General features: G+C 43.9%; 1 protein-coding gene across 3 annotated transcripts in view; it reads right to left on the bottom strand.

The window, feature by feature from the left end:
- The window catches only part of ESR2 (estrogen receptor 2), a 58,364-nt gene extending 43,983 nt beyond the window's left edge, over nucleotides 1–14,381 (bottom strand). For 2 of the 3 annotated variants that reach the window (XM_084791625.1, XM_084791627.1), the window contains exons 1-3: nucleotides 14,053–14,381; nucleotides 2,528–2,920; nucleotides 411–583 (exon numbers count right to left, since the gene is read on the bottom strand). In XM_084791625.1, the coding sequence (XP_084647751.1) occupies nucleotides 411–583; nucleotides 2,528–2,920; nucleotides 14,053–14,081 (595 nt within the window). In that variant the 5' untranslated portion in view covers nucleotides 14,082–14,381. Of the gene's footprint in view, nucleotides 1–410; nucleotides 584–2,527; nucleotides 2,981–14,052 lie in introns of all 3 variants that reach the window. The other variant, XM_084791626.1, reaches the window with a different exon arrangement.
- Nucleotides 14,382–17,570: the final 3,189 nt, after the last annotated feature.

Below are 17,570 nucleotides of genomic sequence, written 5' to 3'. Positions count from 1 at the left end.
CAACAAGAAAGACAGATGGACAGATGGACTGATAGATGGGTGGATAGGCAGGCAAGTGGACACTCTTTGGAGCTTCTGGTGAGCACAGATTTTTTTCCCCCCAAGCAGTATCTTTACAAGGTTGTAAATAGATATCTTTTCTCCTTTTCTAAACATCACCCCCTCCCCAGTTAGGTAACATAGGGGCAAACTGACCCCTGTAATCTTGAAGTTATGGGGTAGAAACATGCAGTTCAAGGACCCACACACCCTTACTCAACCCACTCCCCCAAACATGTTTGTCTCAGCTGCTCAAGTTCATGCAATGTACCAGCCAGGCCAACGGTGACATTTGCAGCAGGTCACCTCTGCAAAATCGCTTGCAAGCCAAAGGGTGAAAACTAAAGAAGCGTTCTACCAGAGTCTTGTACCTTGAATGCTTCTCTTAAAAAAGGCCTTACATCCTTCACACGACCAGACGCCGTAGTGGTACCCAGAGGCGTAGTCGCTGCAGACTGCACAGAAGTGGGCGTCCCTCTTTGCGCTTGGACTAGTAACAGGGCTGGCACAGCTGCTCCCACTAAGCTTCCTTTTCAGTGTCTCTCTGGGGGGAGCGGAGAAAACCACCATTGTAAAAAGACACAAGAGAAAAAGGGAAGGGCTTCCCAGAAAGAAAGGGGGAAAAAAATAGCACGAATTTTGCCAATTTAATCTCTTCGCCTTCCAGGATGAGGTATAAATATATTTCGGGAAACGTGACATCAGCTCACAGGGAGAGCCTGTTTGGGGGATGAGTGACATTTACATGGTGAGCGCAAGTCCTCAGAAGACAATGACGGAGGTGGCTCAAGGTGGGATCAGTAGCTCTAAGAGGAAGCTCCCAGCACCACAGGAAGAAGCACACTCCCACCCAGGTGCTGATTTTGCCGAGACATGTTTCTTTGGGGTCGGGGAGGAAGATAGTAGAGATGTTACTAGTCTAGAAATAATGAAAACAGTTTTGACAATATTAATAGGACTTTGGTGAGAATTCAAGAAGTTTAAAAAAAATCTATCCTTGGGTTGGAGAGATGGCACAGTGGTTAAGAGCACTGGCTGCTCTTCCAGAGGACCTGAGTCCAATTCCCAGCACTCACATGGCAGCTCATGCCTGTCTGTAACTCCAGTTCCAGGGGATCCAACGTCCTCACATAGACATGAATGTGAGCAAAACACAAATGCACATACAATAAATAAATCATTTTTTAAGTCCATCCTTTAAAAGAGATGTAAGTAAAAAGTGTTAATCTTAAGGCGTGACTCACAGTTTTTATATTTGTTTCTTTATCTTACCAATAAATAAAAAGATTAGAAAGAAAAATTAAATTTTGTGTAATATTTTCTCAGTGGTTGGGTTAGTTTGGTTTGGAGTTTGGAGGTACTGGTTTGGGGGTGCTGGGGGATGGACCCAGACTCTCCTGCACTGAGATGGATGCTCCAACTCCTGTTTCCTCCACATTTTATAACAATATCTAGAGTGATGCTTTTTTTGTTGTTTTGTTTTTTTGAGACAGGATCTGTCTCTGTAGCCCTGGATGTCCTAGAACTCACCATATAGACCAGACTGGCCCTGCCTTCCGAGTGCTGGGATCAAAGGTGTGCACCACCACACCCCACAAGTAATGCATTTAATGGGTCAGTGTGCCCTAACTTAGTACTAACTTCTTTCTAGAAATCCATTTCTTTCTACCACTTATCCATATGCCATCCTCTCCCTCCACAGCCATTGTTAACACTGAAAATCTTAGAAATTAGACTGAAATAATCTGTCATGTTGCCATGCATTTGGAGTTCAATTTGTTTTAACTTCAGACGTTTCCGATAGAATCCTACAGTGTTTCTCGTTGGTCCCTTATACCAAGCACTGCCTCACTTCATAACTAAAGCTTATACCCGTTAGCTTTTCTGGCTTCACATGGCTACTTCGTGGAAGTTGTAGTGTTGCCATGGCTACTGTCATCCTGGAAAACAATTTGTCATCAATGGTAAGTAACCTGTCACTTTTTACAGTAAGTCTAATCTGACTAAGGGGGGAAAAACATTTAAAATCCAACACCTTCGTCCAAACCAAACTGATGCAAGTTTGATGCTTGCTGCATAAAGAGAATGCCCATTGTGGTGAACTCTCTCCACAGTACCCAGTAAATAAGCACAACTTCGTAATAAGAACTAGACTATCAGACTAGGGCAGAACAACATGTCTCCAGTATCCTAAGGATGCAGGTGACAAAATAAAGACCTTGTGAACTGGAGAGATGGCTCAGAGGTTAAGAGCACTGACTGCTCCTCCAGAGGTCCTGAGTTCAATTCCCAGCAACCACCGGTGGCTCACAGCCATCTATAATGTGGTATGGTGCCATCTTCTGGCCTGCAGGTGTACATGCAGTCAGAGCACTGTATACATAATAATAAATCTTTTAAAACATAAATAAAGACCTTGTCTACCACATGTCTTTCTTCATACTGAACTGTAAAGTGAGGACCAGGCCACCATGAGGACAGGACTTACCTGCTCACAGGTAAGGTGTGCTCCAACGATCTCGCTTCACACCAAGGACTCTTTTGGGGTTCCGCATACAGAAGTGATGATTGGCAATGGGTCGCTAAAGGAGAGAGGTGTCCAGAACTCGGCCATAGCACATTTGGGCTTGCAGTCTGCCTGCCAGGCCCGCCTTCCAGGTTGTTGGCGCTGCCAGGGACACCGTAATTCATCACAGTCGGACTATAGAACGTCATGGCTGAGTATTCGTGGCGGCTCTCTACGTAGGAGGAAGGGATGTAGATGGGACCATGCTCCAGGGTCAGGATGGACTGGCTGCAGCTGTAGGAAGCCGGGGAGTTAAGGCTCGACGGTGAGTTTTTGATCTCCATGTCTTGAGCAGGCAGCAGCTGAGAAAATTCCCTGTGAGAAGAGGCACAGATGGACATTGTGTTCTCAGAGACTCATGGGCAGGTGGAACGCCTGCAGAGGAAAGGAAACCGTGCGTAGTTAGCTCGGGCTGCTAGAGTAACCAATAAGAAGCATTCGCTTTAGCTCGGGGCAATGGTGCTTACCCACGACCCTAGCACTCAGGGAGGCCGCGGCAGGAGGATTTCTGGTTCCAGGCCTGCTTGACCTACAGAGTGAGATGCCATCTCAAAAACAAACAAACAAACAAACAACAACAAAAAAAAACTGGGGCCAGGAGCTGACAATACAGTACACAGTTGGTAGAGCACTTGCCTCACACACAGGAAGCCTTAACTTTGATCTCCGCCACTGCATGAACCAGGGACACAAACATCTAAATGAAATAAGGAAGTCAAGTCAGAGGATGGAAATAGAACTTAATAAAGACATAGACGTTCTGAAGAAAAACCTTTGTAAACCCAGTATTCAGGAGATGGAGGCAAAAGGGTCAAAAGTTCAACGTTAACCGTTATCCTCTTGTCAGGAGTTCAAGACCAGCATGGAATATATGAGACTATATCTCAAAAAATTAAAAATAAAGAGCGAGTAACAGAATGGCTCTGTGGGCAAAAGTGTTTGCCATTCAAACCTGATGGCCTGAGTTCAAGCCCAGACCCCTCGGAGAGGAAGGTGAGAGAGAATTCCTGAAAGTTGTCAGGTGGAGGCACACACATGCCACAGTACCCATGTGCCCACACATTCTCTGTGTGTCCGTCCGTCTCTATCTGTCTGTGTGTCTGTGTCCACAAAGACATAGTTTTTTTTTTTAATTCAAGTATTTTGGCTGGAGAGATGGCTCAGTGGTTAAGAGCACCACCTGCTCTTCCAGAGGTCCTGGGTTCAATTCCCAGCAACCACAGGGTGCCTCACAACCATCTGTAATGTGATCTGATACCCTCTTCCGCAGATAAAGCACTCATATGCAATAAATAAAATAAATAACTCTTTTTTAATTCAAGTATTCATTTTATCTTAAAAATGCTAACACGGGGCTAGAGAGATGGCTCAGTGGTTAGGAGCATCACCTGCTCTTCAAAGGTCCTGAGTTCAAGTCCCAGCAACAACATGGTGGTTCACAACCATCTGTAATGTGATGTGATGCCCTCTTCTGGCAGGCAGAACACTGTATACATAATAATAAATAAATCTTTTTTTAAAATGCTAACACATATTAGTACAGGACCACAAGCATATCCTGGAAGATCTACCTGACAGCATCACCTACAGAGGGCTGCAACTGTAAGGTGCAGAGTTCTCACTCTGTACTTTATTCGCTGTTTTTTGAGATGGGTTCTTATGTATCCAGTGCTGTCCTCAAACTACTTATGTAACCAAGGATGACCTTGAATTCCTGCCTCTCCTGCCTCTACCTCCCTCCCAAGTGCTGGGATTATATGCACTCACCACCAGGCTGAGTCTGTGCAACACAGGGACCAAACTCAGGATTCCATACTCGCCGGGCAAGCAGTCCACCAACAGCCACGCCCCTACCTCTCATTCATTACTTTACTGTTGCTGATGTCAGCTACAGTTTTTAAAAAGATACTGTTATTATATTTTACATGCATGGATGTTTTGCATGCGGGGTGTCTATGCACTACATGTGCGCCTGGTGCTGACAGAGGTGCCAGGAGCCCCTTGAACTGCAGTTGCAGATGGCTCTGATGCTTGGATCCTACCACGCAGATGCTTGGAGCCTGAATCAAACACAGGCCATGTGGAGAGGAAGCCAGCTCTTCACTGCTGAGCCATCTCTCCAGCCTGAACTATAAGAACTTTTAACCACAATAATTTATCACAAAATCGCTTTTCAATTTAAAAACACAGGAATGCATAAAGATATTTTTCCCTAGAACTGCATAAGGTCAACGGTAAGCTGTTACTGAAAAGTAAGCCCAAAGGAGGACATCAGTGAATGAGACTATTATAATTTTAACATATTCAAATATGCTATAATCCTACAATATCAAAAATGAGAAATTTATCACATAAATAGTCTGACCGTTGTAACTCTGTTAGTCTATTGCCTCTAAATTTTAAAAGTCACCTTCAATGTGGGATTTATTTTAAAAAAACAACAACAAAAAAAACCCAGAATTCCTGTAAGACCAAACTGAGCTCAGTAGAGGGCACTAGAGAGACACCATGTGACAAAGGTTTGCTGCGATTTCTGGTCCTGGCAGAGGCAGGCAATACGAACTTGAGAATCTAGGGTGGAGCTTGCCCCAGCCAAAGGTCAGGAATGAAATCCCTCAGCAACCTTGTAGTCTGTGTGGCAGTGACCTTTTCATAGACACTTCTCTAGCCTGTGGCCTAAAGGTTGAGCACTGCAGAGTCATCCGTTGCACAAGACTCCCTCACCCTGGTAACTGGCACACTCCGAAGGCCTTCTGCCCTTGAGGGAGGGAACCCAGATTCCCACTTGGTGTGCATGACCTGGTTGCTGGCAACCAATCACTGAATTGCATTTTATAGGGTACCTATTACTTAATCAGCAACCCTAAATCCCCTAAAGCAGCAGGCATCAGTGCTAGTCAATGGCCAAACCTCACCTTGCCCACCAAGTTCTAAACCCCTCAGAATTGCCCTTCCTTGGGTGGGTATCCTCCCTCAGCCCTAAGGGGCCAAAAGAATTGCTGCATAGTTTATAATCATCTCTTCTGATGTATTTATTTACATTAAACTTCCCCCAGTGGAAGGTACCATAGAACTGTATGTCCTGATTTGCCGCAGGCTGCTATACCAACAGAACAGATGATCCAAAAATTCAGAGGCAGGGGAAATTTGGTGTATAATAAAGAGGGCCTTTGGAAGGGTAGCAAGTGCTCTTAGCCAGTGAGCAGCCTCTGGAGCCTCACTATTAAGAGCACTTGCTGCTCTTGTACTCACATTGGTTGGCTCACAACCACCTGTAAATCCAGTTCAAAGGGACCCTAACCACTCCCCTGGGGCACCTGCAAGGACATGGCACACTTACAGACCACCAAGCCCACACACTCAGGTATGCAATACAAACGAATAAAATTCCTTTCAAAAGGTTTTTGCGTAGATATGGAGTTTTTAAGCAGGACTGCAGTCATTCAGGAAATAAGACGAACAGTTGATAAATGGTACTTTGTATAGTTAAAACATTTCTGTGCAGCCATGGAATCCACCACACAAGGACTGAAAAAACTTTGCCAGCCATGCATCTGACAGAGGATGAATACCGAAAATATAAAAATTCTCAAAAAGGTGAACATACAGAAACAATGCAGTCAAAAATGGCATCTGGAATTGCAATAGTGAGTTCTTACAACAATAAATATCTTAACCCAATATATCACCAATAATATCTTAACCCAGCCGTCACGGTGCTGGGTCTTCAGTATCTCGGCTCTATGACTGTGCATCGCTGCACTGTTTAGCTTGTCATCTGAGCATGGCTGATGCTGCCAAATCCTAAAAGCACAATTAAAACACTTTAGCAACAGGATTTAAACAGTACACTTTCTAACAACTGAGAGTGACATAGATAAGCTCTTGGCACACATAGCAATAGTAGTTATATACAAAATTTGGAGGTAGTAATTAAAATTTAAATTTATTTATTTGTTTGTTTGTTTGTTTTGTTGTTGGGTGGTTTTTTCTTTTCTTTTCTTTCTTTCTTTCTTTTTTTTTTTTTTTTTTTTTTTTTTTTTTTTTTTTTTTTTTTTTTTTTTGAGATAGAGTTTCTCTGTTTAGCCTTGGTTGTCCGGGACTTGCTTTGTAGACCAGGCTGGCCTCGAACTCACAGTGATCCACCTGCCTCTGCCTCCCTTGGTGCTGGGATTAAAAGCATGCACCACCACACCCAGCTAAAATTTAAATTTCTTGAACATCCCCAAAATTGTAAAAAGACAAAATGGACGGTCCAATTTAACAAATAAAAATTAGGGGCTGGAGAGATGGCTCAGTGGTTAAGAGCACTGACTGCTCTTCCAGGGGTCCTGAGTTCAATTCCCAGCAACCACATGGTGGCTCACAACCATCTATAATGTGATCTGATGCGTGCTGTATACATAATAAATAAATCTTAAAAAAAAAAAAATAAAAACTATGTCCCAAAATGAGTATAGTCATTATGGTATGTATGCTATCTTCGTGTGTGTGTGTGTGTGTGTGTGTGTGTGTGTGTGTGTGTGTGTGTGTGTGTGTAGGCCCATGGAGACCAGAGAGGGTGTTGGGGAGGACGTCACTTCCCGCTCTTCCTTCTCTTTCTGAACCTAGATCTCAAGCTTTTCTCTGCTAGGCCGTAAGCCAAAAACTTGAGGATCTCCTGTCTGCATCGCTCTTGGAGCTGAGATTGCACGCTTGGGGTATCTAGCTTGTAGCACTAGCTTTGGGGTTGATACTCTGGTCCTCACAATTAGCCACTGGGTCATCTCCAGTCCTACCTTTGTATTTTGTTTTTGTTTGTTTGTTGAGTCAGTATTTCATGTAACCTAGGCTGGTATTGAACTTACTATACAGCTAATGATAACCTTGAACTCTTCCCCCTCCCCAGGTATACAATTACAGATGTACACAATCATAGCCAGTATATGTCGTGCTGTGGATCAAGTCCAGGGCCTTGTGCAAGCTGGGAAAAGTCTCTACCAATGGAGCCACATCCCATCCCTTCATAGCCTTTCTCATATAGAGTACTACCAAAACGAACCAGGTATGGTGGCACACACCTGTATTCCCAGCAAGGGAATGGCAGAGGCAAGAGTTATTGCTGCAAGTGTGAGGCCTGCTTCTGCACATTGAGTTCCAAGCCATCTAGATTTATGTACTGTGATTCTGCCTTTAACAAAAACAAAAAACAAAAAACAAAAAACAAAAAACAAAAAAAAGCAACCAACAAACAGAAAAACACAAAAGATGCCAATGAATCTTTTAGGATGTAAATCTCCATAAGGAATAAAGAAAGTATTGTTAATAAACTCTAATCGTCATATGAAAAGCAATTCAATTCAGGAATTTAAAAGCCAAGAGAATAGCAAATTTCAAATAAATTTGAGCAAAGGACTTCAAGATAATACTAAGTTAACAAAAATATAATTAAATGGTTTGATAAGATTTTAGCATTGTGATCAAACAAGGTCCTACTGAATCCATAGGTCTTAACTTTTCATCTCCATAAAGCATGTATTTATCACTTCTGCATCCGGAAGTTCAGCAGGCTCCATAGCAACCGCCAGAGCCTCTGCTGTGCTTTCCTCACTTCAGGTCTCTTGTTTAAGATAGACTCACTCTTATTTTCTGTGTATGAGTGTTTTGCCTATGGATGTCTGTGCACCAAGTGCATATCTGATACTCAGAGAAACCAGAAGATCTCCTGGACTTGGAGTCACAGATAGTTGTTAGACACCACATAGGTGTTGGGAATTGAACCTTGGTCTTCAGAAAAAGCAGCAGGCGCTTTTAGCTGTTGAGATCTCTCTCCAGTCCTTTTATCAGGCTTTTAAGAAGCATGAAACATGCTGGCCGTGGTGGTGCACACCTGTAATCCCAGAATTCAGGGAGGCAGAGGCAGGTGGATCGATGTGAGTTTGAAGCCCAGCCTAGTCTACAAAGCGAGTCCAGGACAGCCAGGGCTACACAGAGAAATCCTGACTCCAAAATCCAAAACCAAAACAAGAAGGAGGAGGAGATGGAGGAGGAGGAGGAGGAGGAGGAGAAGAGGAAGAGGAAGAGGAGGAGGAGGAGGAGGAGGAGGAGGAGGAGGAGGAAGAAGAAGAAGAAGAAGAAGAAGAAGAAGAAGAAGAAGAAGAAAAGAAGAAGAAGAAGAAAAAAAGAAGAAGAAGAAAAGAAGAAGAAGAAGAAAAGAAGGAGAAGAAGAAGAAGAAGAAGAAGAAGAAGAAGAAGAAGAAGAAGAAGAAGAAGAAGAAGAAGAAACAGCAGCAGTAGCATTAAGAACCTGGGTTGAGGAGATATCACAGTAAAGTGTTTGCTCTGCAACCATGAGGACCCAAGTGCAATCCAAGAATCCATGTAAAAAAGCTACTAGAGGGCCAGGTGTGGTGGCACACACCTTTAATCCCAGCACTTGGGATGCAGAGGCAGGCGGATCGATGTGAGTTCAAGGCCAGCCTGGTCTACAAAGTGAGTCTAAGATAGCCAAAGCTACACAGAGAAACCCTGTCTCGAAACCCTCCCCCCAAGCTTCTAGATAGTCCATACCAGACCAATGGGAGACCCTGTCTCAAAAAACAAGGTAGACACAGGTGAGATGGCTCAGTGGATAAAATCACTTGCTTCAGAAGCAGCCTGAGTTTGATCACCAGAACCCACAAGAGAATGAGAGAAAAGTTGTCCTTTAAAAAACCTAAATAAATAAATAAAATAATTAATTAATTAATTAAAAAAAAATTAAAAGCCGGGCGTGGTGGCGCACGCCTTTAATCCCAGCACTCGGGAGGCAGAGGCAGGTGGATCACTGTGAGTTCGAGGCCAGCCTGGTCTACAAAGCGAGTCCAGGACAGCCAAGGCTACACAGAGAAACCCTGTCTCAAAAAACCTAAATAAATAAATAAAATAATTAATTAATTAATTTTTTTAAAAAAATTAAAAAAAAAAAGTTGTCCTTTAACCTCCAGACACATACAGAGTCATGGCATGCACACATCTACACTCTCATAAACATCATGCATACATACACACAATAATGATGATGGTGGTGGTGATGATGATGATGATGATAATGATGATGATGATAAATTAAATTGGGCTGGACAGATGGCTCAGCAGTTAAGAGCGCTTGCTACTCTTGTACAGGACCCAAGTTCAGTTCCCAGCACTCACATCAAGCTCACCTCTGCTTATAACTCTAGCTCCCGAGGATCTGACAACCTTTTCTGATCCCACAGGTAACACATGCATGTGCACATACATGCACATACATACATCCATATACATAAATAATAAAAATGTAAAATACTAATAAATTTGTTTTCAAGATGGGCAATGCCTAGAGAAGAGCAGCACTTGAGGTGGTCCTCTGGCTTGCCCATGTACACACACATACATACACATACAAAAAAACCAAACCAACCAACAGTCACATGCAAAGACATGTGAAAAACAAAACAAAACACTTTCCACTATTCAGCTGATGAGTGAACACAAAATTTAAAAGCAGCAAAGCACTGAACACATCATCCCTTTCACCTACAGCTGAGATGTACACTCTTGGGTCAGCAGCTCAAATGACCCTGCCAGGCAGTGCCACTGATTGGCCAGTGCCGACCGAGGTCATTCAGGTCACAGATCAGTGCCACAATGACATTGCCTGGAAAGCAGAGGTCTCATATGCCTGCATATCACCTGTCAACTTCTCCAATTTTTCTACCAAGTTCTAGTACATTCGGTATTGCAAAGAGCCCCTGCTGCACGGACGGTCATTAGAACTATGGTTGCCCCTTCACCAAATATCTTTTGAAACATCCAATCTTGGATAATTAGTAATGTGATCTCCAATGAAAGAGCTTTTTCTTCCTTAGTCACAGCCTCAGAAAAACTTCTGAACGCATGGGGTTATGCGTGGCATGCTAAGGTACTAGCTGGGCAAACATATTTTGGACCTCAAGTTAAGAAATAAGTAACTTTTTAAAACCCCAAATATTGACAGTGGTTTTATGCAGAAGAAACAGGTTGGCCCTGGAAATAACACGGTATTCCAAAAACAAGAAGGCAGACCTACAAATCTAGCCGAAGGACAGAAGTCAGTTACCACCCAGCCTACATTCATGAGTATTCCGGCCCAAGGGACAGAGCACAAGCCTGGGTCTGAGGCTCCGCAATGCCTGAAACCATATCTTAGGCAAGCCACATAAACTCCTTAAACTTTCACGCCGTTGTCAGTGGAAATGAGAAAATATTGTGGAATGCACATTTTCACCGCACTCTGGGCAAGAGAGGAATGGGCGTGTATGAAGACATTCTATGAAGAGCCACGAAGAGGTTGGTGCCAGTCCACTGACATGGCACTGGGCACCCCTCTCAAGACGGTAAGGATTCCCAGACAATTAAAGATAAAGTGCTTTCTGAGCACGAAGACTTTTGCTTTTGATTTTTCCTTTTTGAACTGGTGTTTGACAGAAATCCAAACAGCTGGGCCGTTAGGAGCCTGTCTGCTCTGCATGTGTAAAGCCACTGCCCCCTCCCCTGAGTACCATCTCCTGGACCTGCATATGTGGAACTTTGACAGGGTTACCTCTATTCTTCCCCCACCTGTCCATCCCCCTTCCCGGAACACCCCATCCAAACACTCCACACCCGTGTTCCCCACAAAAGTAAAAACTCACACTCAGAAATACCAGAAAGAATTTCATGGACAAGAAAATACATGAAAATACATTTCTCTTCCTTTTTCTTTTCTTTTCTTTCTCTCTTTCTTTCTTTTTTCTCTCTTTCTTTCTTTTTTCTTTCTTTCTTTCTTTCTTTCATTTCTTCTTTTTTTAAGACAAGGTCTCACATAGCCCAGGCTGGCCTAAAACTTGCAGTGTAGCCAAGGTTACCCTTAAACTCCCTGATCTTCCTGCTTCTATACTTTGAGTTCTGGGGTTATAGGCAAGCACCACCACACTTGAGTCACGTAATCCTGAGGATGGAGGACTGGGCTTTGTGCCTGCAAGGCAGGCTTTCTACCGACTGAGCCACACACCCCTACACCCACACCCCACACACCCCTACCCCAGTCCTTTAGACACCTCTTAAGCACTGGTTGTCCCTGCTGTGTGCTTCTGGTTAGCAGTTACTACTTTTACATGCATCCTTCCCAAAAGCAATATATTAAGGCCCTCAATCATGTTAGGAACAGAGAGAACTTACTCTAAAGTAAATAAAACTGGCCGCTAATAACTGACTTGCACGCACCTCCTTAAAACTGTATATGTAGCTTCCAAAATGAGAAAAGGCTAATCTCTCTCTACCATAATTCTTAGAGTGGTATTTCTTTCAAAAGCTTAAATTTAGCTGTCTATAAGCAATACTGCAATAATCATAATTTCTTCAGTTGTCTATAACAATGTACTAGACACTGGGTTATGAAATTTAATATCCAAATTTAGTTTTCAAGGGCTTTGTATATAATAAAAAAAACTTACCAGGAAATGATTGAAGTTCATTCCTCAGGATTTTATACACTCATTTTCTAATACATTCCAGAAAATGACTTGAAATAGCAACTAAAATTTTATCATGAAATACATAAATGCCATTGCCTGATGTGTACACATTTAGCAAGAATTACAGTGTTTTAGTCTTAAAAGAGACATCATGTCCATTAAATGCTAATTATATATTTGATAGGTTGAATTTAGCACTATGTTTTGCCTTTTATATTAAAGATAAATTCCGAGACACATCAAATCTGACTAGATCCATTTGGGTTCATCAGACGCACCTTGAAATTGTATTATATACGCTTTTTGTTTATTTCAAACATATCTCTCATGAGCAAGACTTAAAGTGTTACTTTTTTTTACGTTAAAATAAATTTTATTGTTAAAATACATAAAAATCTAACTATATAGTTTCCAAAATCATTCAGTGGTGGTTCATTCCATATTGAACAGTGAAGAACAGTTTATATTTTTTCCTTTTTGTTAGCAGTCATCTCTACATTTGCTTTTCTTTTTTTTTTGTATTTTGTATTTAATTAATTTATTCAGACTACAACTTAATTGTTATCTCATCACTTGTATCCTCCCAGTCTTCCCTCCCTCCCGCTTTCACCCTATTCCCCTCCCCTATGCCTGTGACTGAGGGGGACCTCCTCCCCCACTATATGGTCATAGGCTATCAAGTCTCATCTTGGTAGCCTGCTTATTCTTTCTTTGAGTGCCACCAGGCCTCCCCACCAAGGGGAGGTGGTAAAGTGTTACTTTTAAAACTGCTTTTGAAACAAGAATTTCAGATTTATCTAGAAAACTACTGAAGGTAAGTTGGAACCCTAAAGTGTCTGCTTTAGCACTGACCGATAAGCCATCGCTTTTCACTTCTGATAAAACATCTACAGAGCAATCGATTCTCAACCTTCCTGATGATGCGACCCTTTAATACAGCTCCTCATGTTGGGACACCCCCCCCCCCCGCCCCGCAACCATAAAATTATTTTTGTTGCCACCTCATAACTGTAATATTGCTACTGTTATGAATCATAATGTAAATATTTTTGGAGGTCGTGCTTTGCCGTGGTGGTGGAGACTTACGGGTTGAGAGCCGCTGCTGTGGAGACTTTCTCTGGAAAATGAGCTAAATTAGTACTAACCTTGTTTTCACTGTCACCATGTATCTGCTTTCTAATCTTTCCTCTCACTCTTTAAATAACATTTACACGGAGAGAGAGGAAGTAACTACTGTGAACCGGATCATTACAGCAAAAATGAAATTTCAAGTGGAATGCTGGCAGAAACACTTGAAACGGAGTAGGACAAAAATCTTTCCTACAAAGTGCTGTGCTCCACACCAAACACAAACCTGTCTTCTAAAATGTAAGTAAACTTGTCAGGCTTGCTTTCTGAATAGCGCTCCACTCGAATTCAAAGTTTTGTTTTACACACACACACACACACACACACACACACACACACACACACACACACACAGCGGGGAGAAACAATCATATTCACTCGACCTAATTTTCAACTTCCGCTACGAAACAGTCACCACATCGTGAAGAAGCAACAGTTAGATTTCTCTCCACCAAATTAGAGAATCAGGTTTAGTCTCTCTCACACTATCCAGGAAAGAAGTAAAACTCTACTTCTGATACGACTAAGGATGGCCAGGGGACTCACTGTCAAGCCGTGATCCCCTGCCTAAGCTACGCGCATCTTCCCTGGTCCACAATACTCAAACAAGAAGCGCCATCATCTCAACCACTGCCAGGAATCCAAGGGAGAAGGGGGCGGGGGGGAATCACAGGAATGTTCTTCTTTTTAAAAGACATTTATATTCACACTACCAACCCAAAAGTCAATAAAATTTCCGTTCCCAGTAGTGTTTTAAACAATTGCATCCACTCCCCTCCTCCTTTGCTGTTCTGAACACAATACTCTACGCAAAGGGGCACTTACCTGGCAGGTAAACATTCTCTTTTTTGCATTCTCTAAATGCAGACAAGTGCTTTCCTCGGGTCCCGGTGCTGCACTCGCAGCCACAGGCTGTCGCTCAGCCCTGCGGCGCCGCCAAACCCTACAAATCCGGGCGTCAAGGGCTGCGGGTGGCGGCACAAGCCGCTTCCTCCTGGCCAGCTCCCCGCCTCCTCTACTCCCAGGAAGTTTCAACAGGTGGTTCTAGAAGCCTCGGAGAAGGCAGGGACCTGAGACTGCGTTTCAAAAAACGCCAGCATCTGGAGAGGCTGCAAAGATTACCCACGACTAACTGACGTTAGTGCGTTTTTCTTTTAAAGACGATGAAGAGGGCGTGGGAGATTAGCGGAGGCGGCCACGTGACCACAAACCAAGAGCGGGAGATCTCAGGCATTCCCGCGCCGCGCCATTAGATCCCCTGGATGGCGACTTCCAGCCACTTCAGTCACCCACTAGAGACACCTCCCTCCCAAGTCACTGACGGTGGAGGACCGAGATGGGGCCTGGAAATGGGTTTTTCTACCAGATCCCTAGGGATTCTGAAATTGACCGTGCGGGTCCAGGAACCACGCTTCATCCTGTGTCCAGACTTTGACCCACGTGGGTGTCATTAAATGCTTAAGTCTGAGGACTATCCTAGAGAAGCACGGCCCTGGGTTTGGGAAACAGAAGCAAAATAAGAAGTAATAATGGAGTAACGAAGCCAGATCCCTTGCAGGGAGTATTAGCTTGAGCCCCAGAAAGGCAAGACCACACAGGTGGGAGGTGGAGGCATGACGCTCTTCTATCAGCAGGTGGAGAAGTGGGTTGGGAGAGAGAGAAAGCAAGGTTTGGTTTTGTTTTTTAAAGGTAAAAAAAGCACTGGGCTAGGTCCAAGATCCCGGGTGCCTCCTGGAATTCACCTGGAAAAATTCCGCCTGCGCTTTTACGGGATTTTCTCTTCCTTGGCGACGAGGGTCTCTGGCGCCCCCTGGTGGCAGCTCTGGTTCTCCCAGCTCTGCTACGTTAGCCTTCCTAATCCACCTGGATGTGGCCCTACTATGCAAAGGCTGGGACCATACCTTAGTCTTTGAGAAACAACTGGCTTTAAGGCAGCCATTGGTGGCAAAAGTTAAAAGGAAAGCAAATGACCTATAGGCCAACTTGGTGTCATCAAGCCATTTGTGAGGGGTTTTAAAGATCTACTTTTTATCTTTTAAATTATATGCACATGGGTATGTCCATGGAGACTACAGGTGTGGGATTCCTCGGAGCTGGAGTTCCGGGAGGGTGAGCTCCTGCGCATGGATGCTGGGAAGAGAATTCAACTTCTATACCAGAAAGCATGCTATCTTAACAGCTGCTTATCTTATCTCTCCAGACCCCAGACAAGATTCTTGACTGACGGTAATCTAATAGAAAACCACCAAGGCAGCATTTCCAGGGAACCTTGTACAATGCCAACCTCAATTGTCTGGATGCAAACAAAAAGCCTTCAGGAACCCTCCTGAGGCCTGGGTTTATGACTAAGTCCCACAGGTAGGCACCACAGACTACACATATGGAGAAGCACCTGTTTTATAAACTACGAGCAAAGGCTACCAAAAGTCTCAATGCCCTCACCCCACGTACTGTTTTCATGTAAGCTAAAAGTCCTGTCTTCTCTCCATTTGTAAGGTGGAATGACCCCACCCTTGAGGGCTAGGAAAGGTAGAGTGGACAGGAGAGGGGCTGCTGCTAAGACCATTCCACCGAGGACGGGAAGTGGACAAGAGATTGACCCGCCAGTCTGCACTTCCCTGTGCCCTTTCACTTACCACCCCGCCCCCATGCATTCCATCCTCGTTTTCTATCTTAGGTAGGGAAGTTGAAGCAGAGGTTTTTGAGCCAATCAGTTCATTTAGTGATACCTGCTTGCTAACAAGATCCATCTGGAGGCAGGCCAAAATGGCTCAGCCAATAAATAGGCCAGCCAAGCTAGTCTGACAGCCCTGAGTTGAGTCCTCAGAAAACCAAGGGAAGCAGAAGGATTTACATAAGACCTGGGCTCAATTCCCAGCACCCACTCGGTGGCTCACAGTGGTCTGAAACCCCAGTTCCCAAGGATCCAACACGCACTCTGGCCTCCAGTCAGTGGGCCATATATGGTACACATACCTCACACATGCAGGCAAAACACCCACACACATAAAAATCAATAAGTAAAATAAAAGGATGGAAGGTAGAATGAGAGATAACCCAGCAGTTACCCTGATTGCCACACAACGTGTGTGGCATGCGTGCACACACCCATTCACACACACACACACACACACACACACACACACACACACACATTATATACGTGTACAATAATATATCTTTAATTTTTAAAAATATTTTTATTTATGTGCATTGGTGTGAGGGTGTCAGATCTTGGAAGTACAGACAGTTGTGAGCTGCCATGTGGGTCCTGGGAGTTGAACCCGGGTCCTTTGGAAGAGCAGGCAGTGCTCTTAACCACTGAGCCATCTCTCCAGCCCTACATCTTTAATTTAAAAAAAAAAATCATCTGGAATGGAACATCAGTGAAGGGATCTCCATCAAGAGCCAAGAGGCTGGTAAAGGTGGTGCGAGGGAAAGAAAGCTGGCATCTATCTACTGTCTACAGGAAGCCAGGCTGCCCAGCAACTCATTTAATCCTTACATCAGTTCTGAGAGGCAGGGGATGCTGGCTCCACCTCCCAGATGAGGGACGGAGGCTCACGAGCTTATCTCCACAAGACAAATAGGAGCCCGGTGGCGGCAGTGGGTTAAAACACAGCGACCGCTTATCGCTTATCGGATACCTAACTACCTGCTGCTTTCAAGCGCGTGCATGCATACCCGTGTGTTCACTAGATTTCCATTGCTGTGATAAGCACCGTGACCAACAGCAACTTGAAGAGGAAAGGGTATGTTTCGGGCAGTACAGTTGTAGTCTGTAATGAAGGGAGGACAGGACAGGAACCTAAATGCAAGAGCTGATGCAGAGGCCAGGGAGGGGGGCTGCTTACAGGTTTGCTCCTCCTACCTCGCTCTACCTGCTTTCTTATACAACCCAGGGCCACCTGCCCAGGACTGGCACCACCTACAATGACGTGGGCCTTCCCACATTAAACGTTAACCAAGAAAATAGCCCACAGGATAGTCTTGTCTCAACTTGTCTCAGATGACTCTAACTTGACTCAAGTTGACAAAAGAACTAGCCAGCAAATGTATGTGTGTCATCTTTTTATTTTATGCACAATGAGTATTCTCTCTTTTCATTCATTTATTTATTTATTTTTGGTTTTTTTGAGACAGGGTTTCTCTGTGTAGCTTTGGCTGTCCTAGACTCACTTTGTAGACCAAGCTGGCCTTGAACTCACAGAGATACGCCTGCCTCTTCCTCCCAAGTGCTGGGATTTAAGGCATGTGCCACCACGCTCAGCTTATTTTTATTAATTTTTGAGCAAGTCTTGCTATATAGCACAGGTTAGCCTTGAACTCACTATGAATTTAAG

Source organism: Acomys minous (genome assembly GCF_964271855.1).
Source record: "Acomys minous genome assembly, chromosome: 8".
Classification (NCBI taxonomy): domain Eukaryota; kingdom Metazoa; phylum Chordata; class Mammalia; order Rodentia; family Muridae; genus Acomys; species Acomys minous.
The sequence above is the reverse complement of the archived record's forward strand: the minus strand, read 5'-3'. Positions and strand labels throughout refer to the sequence as shown.